At 30.2% G+C, this 11,443-nt stretch overlaps 1 protein-coding gene across 1 annotated transcript; it reads right to left on the bottom strand.

Moving 5' to 3' along the window:
* Positions 1 to 609: 609 nt before the first annotated feature.
* Positions 610 to 7,490, bottom strand: LOC129895245 (probable trehalose-phosphate phosphatase 2). Its single transcript, XM_055970927.1, has 9 exons — positions 7,386 to 7,490; positions 2,848 to 3,036; positions 2,220 to 2,360; positions 2,069 to 2,140; positions 1,848 to 1,973; positions 1,694 to 1,750; positions 1,472 to 1,573; positions 1,159 to 1,377; positions 610 to 1,071 (listed from the first exon to the last, which is right to left on the bottom strand). The coding sequence occupies exons 2-9, from the start codon at positions 3,025 to 3,027 to the stop codon at positions 925 to 927; spliced, it is 1,044 nt and encodes a 347-aa protein (XP_055826902.1). The 5' UTR covers positions 3,028 to 3,036; positions 7,386 to 7,490; the 3' UTR covers positions 610 to 924.
* Between the last annotated feature and the right edge of the window lie 3,953 nt (positions 7,491 to 11,443).

Below are 11,443 nucleotides of genomic sequence, written 5' to 3'. Positions count from 1 at the left end.
GAATAATATTTCAATTAATTAATCAATTGTATATACTTGTTGGCCGGCTTCTTATTTTCTCAATATTTGTCGTCTTTACTTGAAACTCGAAAGGAAGACAGATGCTATGCTGAAATAGTTTTTGTCCAAACTTTGGAATTAGTTAATTGTTGTTTTTACAATAATTTTAGAAAGTTGGATCCAAAGTTAAAATGTGAATATTTTTTTAAAATATTTTTTTGGGGTACTATAGATGGATGAATAAAGTACAAATGGCAATTAATAATTATCATTCATCTTCCATCTTTAGTCATGATTAATCAACAATTTCATAGGGATTTTTGGTTCATGAAATAAGTTGGATATTTCCTATTAAATTTGAAATTAAATTTATATTTTGTTTTTGTTGCTAATCCTAGGGTATTGAATAAACCGACTACTTCGCTCAAAGATAATAACATACCTAGTGTAGTCTTACAAAGTGGGGTACGGAGTCCAAATTAAAATAGTCAAGACGAAAAGAATAAATGAAAGTAAATGCATAACAAAGCATTATGGATAATAACTACAACAAAATAATACGATAAACGAAATAACAAGATTCGACGTTGAAAAACCATTGCAGTTGCAACAAAAACTTGATATAAAATTAAAATAAAACCAAAAAGTTCAAAAGTTTCCATTGATAAACTGCAGTAATTGGGAAATGATTCAAAAAACTTCACCCAACTGCAGTTTCATTTTTAAGTCTATATATATTACTAGTACTTTGTAAAAAAACCTAATGGGAGCATATCAGGCGGACAACAAAAAACGCCTTGTATAACTTAGCTCCCACTCCTTTCAGTTTTACCATATGTATATATATATATATATATATTATATAAACTGTACATTGGATAGATATAATTAACTTATCCATCACAGCTCCACTTCATAAGTAATCTACACCCCGGAAACTTCCCCCCATCTGGCCAACCGTATCAGAAAAGACAACACTTCCGATGGATCGCGCAGAGAGTAAGATGCCAATGTGTCCCTTGGATTACTAGACACTATAATAGGATACCCCTGTCTTCTACATTTGAGTACCTGCACAAATCATACATTATTAGTAATGTCATATGACTAAACATTTAAACGAAACAACAATTGTTTAAGACAATTAGAGACTCGTACCTTAAAAGCATCTTCATCAGTTTTATCATCCCCTATGTAAATCGGGAGAACATCACTTGAATTCGCAAGTCCTAAAGTTTCAAGCAAGTACAGCAGAGCATCGCCTTTGTTCCACTTTATGGATGGACGTATTTCTATAACTTTCTTACCCCTTGTAAGATGAAAACCGGGGTACTTGGCAACTAGTGTCTGAACTTTCTTTTCCAGCAGCCCTAAATCCTGAAAAATAAATAAAGATTTGGAACCCTTAATTCAACATCCTACACATGACTAGAAAAATTATTTCTGAAATAAAATCTAATTTGACTTGTACCTCTTGTAAGACATGCCGGTAATGTACAGAGATGCAGAACCTGTTGTCCTCAACCAGAGCTCCATTTATCTCCGAAGTTGTTTCCTCCAACTCATTCAACATCTGTGCCACATACATACATGAACATTTTTTAAGGATTACGTAATCAACATCACGATTCTTTATAACAATACGGTTATAAACAAATTAAAAGCCTTGATGCACAAATTAATGTTAACTAACCTTTTCAATTGAAGGCAGAAAGTCCTGAGCAGGCTGGAAGACAGTGAGTTCATTCCCCTGCAATTTAGGATCGCCGAGACAGATATAAGTATATTGCTATAGGGAATCACAGATGTATTTGGGCTTAAATTGGTTGAAAGGAAATCAAAGAAACCTTTTTATCAAGGGCCTTGCTTTGGTACTTTCCATCGTAACAACTGGCTTTGATTGCAGGTCCCATTATGTCCATCCCATGGCTTCCCGCGTAAAACACATCATCCAACTTTACAAAACCATAAACCTAAGCAAACAACAAATTAGATATTAGGTTCATTTTATCATAAAAGTAAAATGTGGCTTGAGATCAAAGGATGATTAGTTAATTTGTTTATTTACCTTCTGTCTACTTCTTCCACTTATTATAGCTGTCGGATAGAGCTTTGCAACATTGCCTACAGCTGAGCGCATCTGCATGTAATGCATGCTATTAGAATGTCATCGAAGACATAAGAGATCAAAGGAGGACAGCAACATGGTTATAAATTACCAGATCAGACATGAAGGCACGTTCAGGATCATTTACAATTGGTGATAGAGTCCCATCATAATCTAAAAAAACGACAACCCATTTCCCCTTTGATGCGTCCATCATCTCCTGGAAGGAGCTCAGTGCTGAAGGATGCTCTTTCTGGAAAAAAAGAAGTAAAAAAATGCTTACAAATGAGACTCTAGGCACAATAAAATGGTATACAATAGACTAGTTGTTTATTTTGCTTTCACATCTTCCTAATTCAATGTTATGATCAAAAACAGTGTCATATCACGCACTAGGGACGGAGCTATAGTTCTACTTACAAGTTGGGCGAACTCAATAACTTTGGTATATACCATTTATTGTGTTAAAACTCCACTAAGCCTCATTTGTTTTCATTAAGATTTTGACGTCTGAAACTAAATGCGCATCTGAATGATGTAGATCTGAACATGAAATGGCTAAGTACAAATAAATGAGACCTTAATATGTATAAATTAAATAATTATCCAGCAAGTAACCGTCTTTTCTAGAATCAAGAACTCAAAAATAAAAGGCCCATAATTGCAATTAGTGAATTCTGGGGAAAAAGTAGCAAGTATAATAAAAATGTTTGACTAATTATAAAAAGTGGGCTACTCACCAACCAAGAAATGTATTTGAGATCAGGAAAAATGTCCATTTGATCAGGCTTAGAATCTTCCTTGGACTCAGTCTTGTTAGGCTTAGTCGCTTTTGAAATGGACTCAATTCTCTGAGTCTTAGCCAGTCCATTCTGGAATCCCATAGCCTGGTACAGCCACCTTGTCAAATTTTCTCTCATCTTTTTTTGCTGTTAAAAAAGTTGTCAAAGTAAGTACACATGAAATCCATTGTTTTAATAGCATAATCAATTGGCTTGCAACAACCCAAGTACTAAGCCAGAAAAGGAAACTATTGTCAGCCTTAAAAATTTTTTAAAAAGTATTTTTCTCAAAAGTTAAAAACGAGCAAGTACTATGGTATTTTACCATGTGATACTAAAAATATTTTATTTACTTTTTCATTGAGGTGAATGTAGGCTTAAAATATACGGTTCAACAGAACAAGTAACTTAGCTCAAATTCTGTATGTGTTACAAAAATTCATCATTTACTTATAAAAATTAAATTTAGAAACCAATTTCTAACACTTGAAACCGTTATCATAGAATTCAAATGCTAAATCCCTAGTGTTCTTAAGGCAACACTTAATTATGCTCACGTCTTTCACTAATGATTAAGACTTTTAATCCATTTGTGTTTGAAGAATATAAACTACTCCTATTGGCAAAATAAATGAATGGTAGATTCTTTTAATTCAATGAATAAATATTAAGGTCAATTAGAAGCCTTTAAAATAATCAGTGTAAATTGGAGTTGAAAATCAGGAACAAGCTAGTTTATCAATATTTAATATTTTAAAACATATTTAACTTGGAATATGTTAGGTGAAATAAACAAATGGTTAATTTAAAAAAATAAAAGTAAAATACCAAGAAGTAGAGATTGTATAAAGTAGTAATTAAGTCCTTTTCAAAGCTTGTCACTAGTGACAAATAATTTGGAGCATAAGATATTAGGTAGGCGAAAAATTAATAATACATATGTAAGTAAATGATTAGTAGAGATTCCAAGAGTTAAAATATGTCTTTTAATTAAATAAAGGTCACTATAACAAGAAAATTGATTTGAAAAGAAGTGACATAAAAACAAGAAGAAGACAAAAGGAACTAAAAAGAAAGGACATTAATCAAATATTAAAGTCCTATTTGGTGACTCAACGTTACATGGCAACTTTTTAAAAGTTACTTATAGTTGAGGTCTTAATCATACCGATTCAGCACACACCGACAAAAATTAAATGTTCGTTCAATTTCTTAAAATATAAAGAATTAAAACTTTTATACGTTAATACCGTTGGCTTAGTAATAACTACCAACTTCTATGCTTTTTATGGTTGCCTCCTGTTTTGGATACTAAAAAAAAAAAAACCAGCAAGCATTTCGTGTTTATGTAGGGTGGAAGCAATGAGACAGTTAGTGAGGTGGAATAAAATGATTAATTGAAGAATTTCAATATTGATAGAGCCGCAAACCTTCCAAATAGATAAGGGAGTGAATGAGATTGAGAGAGGTAATTATTAAAAAAAAAAATTGAGAGAGGTATTTATTTTTTTTTAAAAAGTGTTTCCTTTGAGAAAAATTAAAAATAAAAAAATTGGGCAGCCAAGCTGAGAAAAAATAATTGTGATAAATAGAAATATTCATATAGAATGTGGACTAGGAGGAATTATTGTTCCAGAAATTTTGGCGCTGATTGTGCTTACTACAATTATTCTAATCTAACATAAATTGCTACTTTAGTCGGTGTTATTCCTCGAAAAAAAATCTAGTGTTTATATTTGTCAATTTTTCAACCGTGCACTAATACTTAAAACTGCAACACATAACATAAACAATTGAAGAATGAGTAGTCCCCCTAATAACATAAGTACTCTAGTTGGAGTTTAATTTACTAGCTACTCTCCGTATGTATTTTCTTATTAGTCTCCTTTGGAAAGAGCCGAGGGTCTATTTAAAAAAAGTTTCATTGTCTTCATAAGGTATTAGCAAAACTATATACACACTATTCTTTTAAGATTAACCTAGTCACTTTTACTATAAAATAAAAATATTTCAATTTTTTCTAATTTATGTGACACTTTTCTTCTTTAGCCCGTCACAATAAGAATGTCGCCTTTCCTTATTTAACGACGACATCATCCCCATTTTATCCTTATTGGGTCACACTTAATACTTCATTGTCAAAAAGTCAACTAAAAGTTAGTATTAAAGTGACTTTAATAAGGACAAGTTGGTAAACATAACAAAGTCTTCAATCCCTTATTTTTTAAATTTCATGTCTAATCAAACAGTGTCACATAAATTGCGACGTACTTAGCCCGCCTCTAACCATTTCTATGTCATTCTAGGTCCCAACCGTATGTACTACGGCCACCAGTTTTGGAGCCACCAGCAGCACTTTATTACCTTCGACCCACAGAATTGTTCGTGGTCGTGTAAGTATTATATACGAACATGTAGCCGAACATAGAAACCGGTAGATCCTCGCCACGTAAAAAAGTGAGACGTGTACAAGGAGAATGGAATCTACACTTTTTCTAATTAGTTAAAAAAATAGAGTAAAAAAAAAAGAAGCAAGTGAGTGATTTGACTTTTGAAAACATATGTGTGAACAGGAAAAGAAAACTGATAGCAAGACTCAAATAGTTGAGTTGAGTCTTTAGGACCATTTTCCAACTAGGAAAAAGGGTATTAAAAAAAGACAATGATTTACGTGTCACCAAGAGGAGGAAAAAGATGATAACCCATCGAGAAGGTCGGGAATTAGAGGATTATAAACTCGACACATTAGGAACATTCTTTTGGACAAAGGCTTAATTAGAAAACGACTTGAAACTATAGGAGTAATGCTTTTTTTATGGGTGCTAACACAAAAGGATACACAACATGAGATGACGACTCTTAATTAACAAGTCCGGAGAAACTACCTAGAAGTAGAATAATAATAATAATAATAATAACTAAAGTAACATATTCAACTAATACATTGGACCAAGTCAAAAAAGCTATAATAGTTTTAAGTTAAAACGACACAGTAATTGTAAGGAAAATAAAGAAATTAGATATTCACACTTGATTTTCAAATATTTAATGACTTTCTTGTCAAGGAAACATGTTGTATGGTTTATTAAAAATTTAAAATAGAGAAGGTCAAGTCCCAACTCTCCAAGTGTTATTTAGCACCAACAGTGACATCTAACACGTAAAAATACTATTAAAACTAGCTCCTAATATGACACATTTTGGAACGATTTGGGTATTAAGAGATTACCAGAAGTATAAGGTACTTAATTACCAATGCATCCTTTCCCATCCCCACCCCCCATATCAGTAATCTCCTTCCAACTGTTCTAACCGCTTTTACAGGGTCGGTCACTGGGCCCGAATTCTTAATCTCTTCCTGCCGCCGACTCAAAAACAAAAGGGCCAGGTGTTTCAACGGACTTGGTTTTGTCTATAACATAAAAATTCGGATATTTCAAGATAGCGAACAAGTTCGAATAGAAATAAAAACTAAACACAGATCAAATAAACCACAAAATCAAAACTTTTATTATCCACTATACAAAAGTTATAGATTTTACTTGTAAAACAGAGTTCACAACATTTCAAAGACAATAAATTTACTCAATTAATTACAAAAATTCAAGATTAGATACTTTTGAGAACACCAAGCGTCATTTCCTGAAAAAAAGGAAATCTAAAAGTAGATTTGTACTTTAAGTGGGCCGTTTGGGTCAAAAATGGACCCTAGCCCAGTCAAGTTTGTGGACCATAGCAAAATACACGTGTTCAACGCAGATACCACACGTAACCGCTGGTGAATGTAACCGAAAAAGCCTCACGGTATCGTTCCAACCCCTACCTATAGCGCGTGAAGACCAACGCCAACATCGGGAGGTTAAACCAAGCGACTGTATCTCACGTACGTAAGGTAGTGAGAACTCAATTTGCTTCACCGGTTAAAAACAAAAAACGAACACCCAACCGCTTTTTCATTTTGTTTCGTACCCTCAAAAATAAACCAATCCGTGCAGAATTTTGGTAGCTCAATTAATTGCTATATAGTAAAATTTTGTGTTATTAGTGAAGATTCGTCAAAAATTTTAATAGCTTAGTTAATTTCTATATGAATTTTTGTATTATTGGGGAAAGTTCAACTCCTATAAATTCTTCGCCTGTCCCCAATTAACAAATAAAAAAAATCCACACACAAACCAAAAAAAACGGCCGCAGCGTTGGCAATCGCACCTGAGAATGCGATCGCCATTCACGACAGCGATAAATTATCGCCGATAACGAAAAGTCGAATGTACAAATAGCATCATAAACGACGATGATGCTCAATTTTTTCTTTTACACAGATCAAAAAGTTACATTGAATCTGAATGAAAAAAATCAATTGAACTGAGATCAGCGATAATTCAATGACCGGAATGAGAGTAAATCTGTAAACACGAATTGCTCATCAAGGAGGAATTAACAGAAGAAGAGAAATGAGAGACAAATAAAATGAAAAAGACGAAAAGAGAACTTACATGCTAAAAACTGAGAATCTTCTTGGAGAATTTTGAGCAACTGTTACTCTTGAGCTAGAAATTGTAATAAGAAAAAGAAGCGAAGGAGAAAAGGGAAGGAAAATTATAAAAGCTAAGGGAGTTTATATAGATGGCGGAAGGGTTTTAGTGCGTGGGGGTGGGGATGGGTAGGTGTGATTTTCCTATAATGACACCAGGTATTTCTATTTACAATTAATACCCACATCAATGTCAATATTATTAATTTATTACTCTAGATTGTACCGTTTCGCAAAATTAACGGACTTGCCCCGTAAATAATGATACTTACTCCTATTATGTATGTTATTCAATAGGTTTCAATTTAGGTGATACAATTCAAATTTTTGAGAATTAAATTATTTAATTTTGATTATAAATTTGAGCGTAAATTTTTAAAATAAAATCAATACATTTGAAAATTATGCAAAAGTATTATAAATTATAAAAATTGACTGTTCAAAATATTTAAAACACATATAAATATAATGATGAATGTTTTTATTTAAATATTAAAATTTAAAAAGTAACACATAAATTGAGATGATAAGAGTATGTTAAGGAAAAGATTGATAGAAAGATTAGATTTAAGAAATTAGAGTAAGTAGTAAATAGTAGTAAGTGAGTAATTAATAAGAGGTTGATAAAGACAGAAATATAGGACAGGTACTTTTTTGTATTTTAACATTTGTTTATTAACATTTGACCTTGACTTAAAAAAAAAAAAAAAAAAAAGGAGGAAAAGTAGAAAAAGGTGTGGCGGTTTATTTCAAGTGGTACAACTGCACACTGCCTTTGTATCTATGTCTCTCTACACATGCTTCATGTTTCAATTTTTGCCTTTTTTTCTTTTTTCTTTTTAATTGAATAAAAAGGGTTACAGTACTTGATAGGGCTATACAGGACAAATCGATAAACCGCACCAAACCAACAAATCAAATCAAACCGGAAAAAAAAATCCGACTAGTGGTTTGGTTTGACTTAGTTTTGTGTTTGGAAAAAAATCCCGACCATTATAGGGTTGGTTTGGTTTTAACTAAAAAAAGTCAAACCGAATCTAAACCGACCCGATTATAGATATACTACTTTTAAATTATGTTATACGTAAAAATATTTATTAAAATATAATTTATAAATATTTTTTAAAAAATTTTCATAATTTTTGTTTTCTTTCTTACATTTAGATTTGGATTTAAGAAGCTCATCTAAATAATATACAAAAAAAAACCATCTTATAAAGTTATATTATAAAGTTAAAACTTCAAACAGTGTTCTGCCTCCATCTTATATGTTGATATTTTGTACTAGAACTCTTTTTAAGAAGCACCGCTCTGTGCTTTTTATTAGATACTGTGAAAAACCCGAGAAACCCGAAAAAACTAAAAAAACCCGAAAAAAATTAATATCGAAAAATCCGACTTTTATTGGTTTGGTTTGGTTTATAGATTTAATAATCCGACACAAATAGTTTGATTTGATTTGTAAAAAATTCGAACTAACCCAGTCCATGTACACCCCTAGTACTTGTACTAAAGGTCTAACTATTTATTTATTTTTGGTCACAAACGAAGTCTTTTTTCTCGTTTCAACGCCGACATATATTATTGTAATTCTACTGTGAGATTTAAGAAGAATAAAAATATTAAAAAATTATACAAATTTCATAGTGTTAAGAGTAAATTACAATTATATTTCTATTTTTTTTCAATTTACAAAAATTCCTTCAATTTGGTGGAATTCGGATACATCCCAAAACGTTCTGATACATCACGTAAATTGATGTATCCAATCGATATATCGCGTAAAGTGATGTATTCGATCGATACATTGTGTAAAGTGATGTATTCGAGAATAAGAGAGAGTAGAAATTTTTATAATTTTTTCAAATGATAGAAAATTTTAAAGAATAAAGTAAAATAAGTTATATATTGAGGTAATTTTTCCTAAAAATATAGATAGACTTTATTTCAATTTTATGGAGGCAAAGACATTATTAAATAAAAAAGATACATCTTTTGTATGGAATTAAGAAGTCGTAATTAAAACTATATGTAGTGTTATACATTCGATCAAATAACTTCATGATCACAATTAAAAATATATGTATGTCTTATAAGTTCAATCAAATAATGTTATGATCACGATTAAAATTATAACTGAGTGTTATAAGCTCGAACAAATAAGTTCGTGATCACAATTGAAATTATATGTATGTTCTACAAGCTCAATCAAACAACTTCATGATCACGATTAAAATTATGTGTATGTGTTACAAGCTCGATCAATACCTTCGTGATCACAATTGAAATTATGTGTTACAAGATCAATCAAATAACTTCATGATCACAATTAACATTATATGTATGTGTCATAGGCTCAATCAAATAACTTCGTGATCACAATTAACATTATACGTATGTGTTACAGACTCAATCAAATAACTTCATGATCACAATTAAAATTATATATATGTGTTACAATTCAATCAAATAACTTTATGATCACAGTTAAAATTATATGTATGCATTACAAGCTCAAGCAAACAACTTCATGTTCACAAGTTATATATTTTGGCACCTTTTTTAATTGAAAAACAATTCAAAGTTTAAGTAAAAAATCATAATTAGATAGGAGTTGATACTTGATAGTCTATTTAATAAATGTCTAGATAAGATATTTAGCCATCTTATTACAATTTGATGGTGACAATATAATATATATATACTTACTATTGCTAGACCCATAAATATGTAACTCGTCTAACTAGCACAAAGTTGGATGAGGTAATAAGGTGCTCATATTAATTTAAGGGTTAAAATATGTTTCATATATCAATCTATTCAAAAGTTAGTTCAGTTTGGATTATATTACTAACCTAAATCAACCATAAACACAATTTTATCAAGAATTGGAGGAATAAAGAAAAAGAAGAAATGGTGTAGAATATAGAATATAAGATAACGTTATATATTGTAAAATAAATCATTTTCTAGAAACTTAGTTGCTAGTACTAAGGGTGAACAAAATAAGAAATCAAATCAAATTGTAAATCAAATCAAAGCAAAACGGAAATTTGATTAGTGGCTTGGTTTGATTTGATTTAGTATTGGAAGAAAAAATTCGACTATAGTTAAGTTAATTTGGTTTAAACTAAAAAGAATCAAACCAAGATCAAATCAACTCAACATTATACATATAATTTATAAAATTTATTTTATATAAAAATATTTACTTTGATATAATTTATAAACATTTCTTTTACTTTTTCATAATTTTTATCTTTTAACATATTATTCAAGTTTGAAACTTAGAATTTTGATTGGTCCAATGAAGGTTATAGTCCATTGATATTACTAACTCTAATAAAGCTCAAATTAAAATCAAATCAATACTAATGCTAACAATTTTTTTTATTCAACACTAACAATGACAATAATGTTTAATATTTGTTCTTTTGTTTATATTGGTTTAGACAATTAAAATATATAACCTACTTTTATTTTTGCTTTAATATTTAGTCATTTATTAATACTTCTTAGACTTATTTTAGCATGATTTATTACTTTTAAATTATGATCATTTTCATTATGACAAATTAATTTGTAATATTTATTTTATGCAATTTTATTATTATTATTTGTTGAATATTTTAGTGTCATCATTCATCTCATATTTTGTGTCATTTTCTTAAGAAACACCTTAGATAGTTGTATATTAGTTGGACTAAAAAAATATTTGAAACACAAGTTAATTATATATTGATATGAATACTTCACTGAAAAAATCTTAAATAATCCAAAAATCCGAAAAATTCAAAAAACTCCGAAGTTAAAAAACCCGAGATTGAGAAACTCTAATTTTCTTAATTTGATTTGATTTATAAATTTAAAAATCCAACACAAATAATTTAATTTCATATTTAAAAAACTAGAATCAATCCAGTCATATACACCGGTAACTAGTACCATTAGATTTTAAGGAAAACACCAAAAGGTGAGGGATGGATTGACTTGGTAATAGCCTACATTAACTCATTTTGA

The sequence above is a fragment of the Solanum dulcamara genome, chromosome 7 (genome assembly GCF_947179165.1).
Source record: "Solanum dulcamara chromosome 7, daSolDulc1.2, whole genome shotgun sequence".
Taxonomy (NCBI): Eukaryota; Viridiplantae; Streptophyta; class Magnoliopsida; order Solanales; family Solanaceae; genus Solanum; species Solanum dulcamara.
The sequence above is the reverse complement of the archived record's forward strand: the minus strand, read 5'-3'. Positions and strand labels throughout refer to the sequence as shown.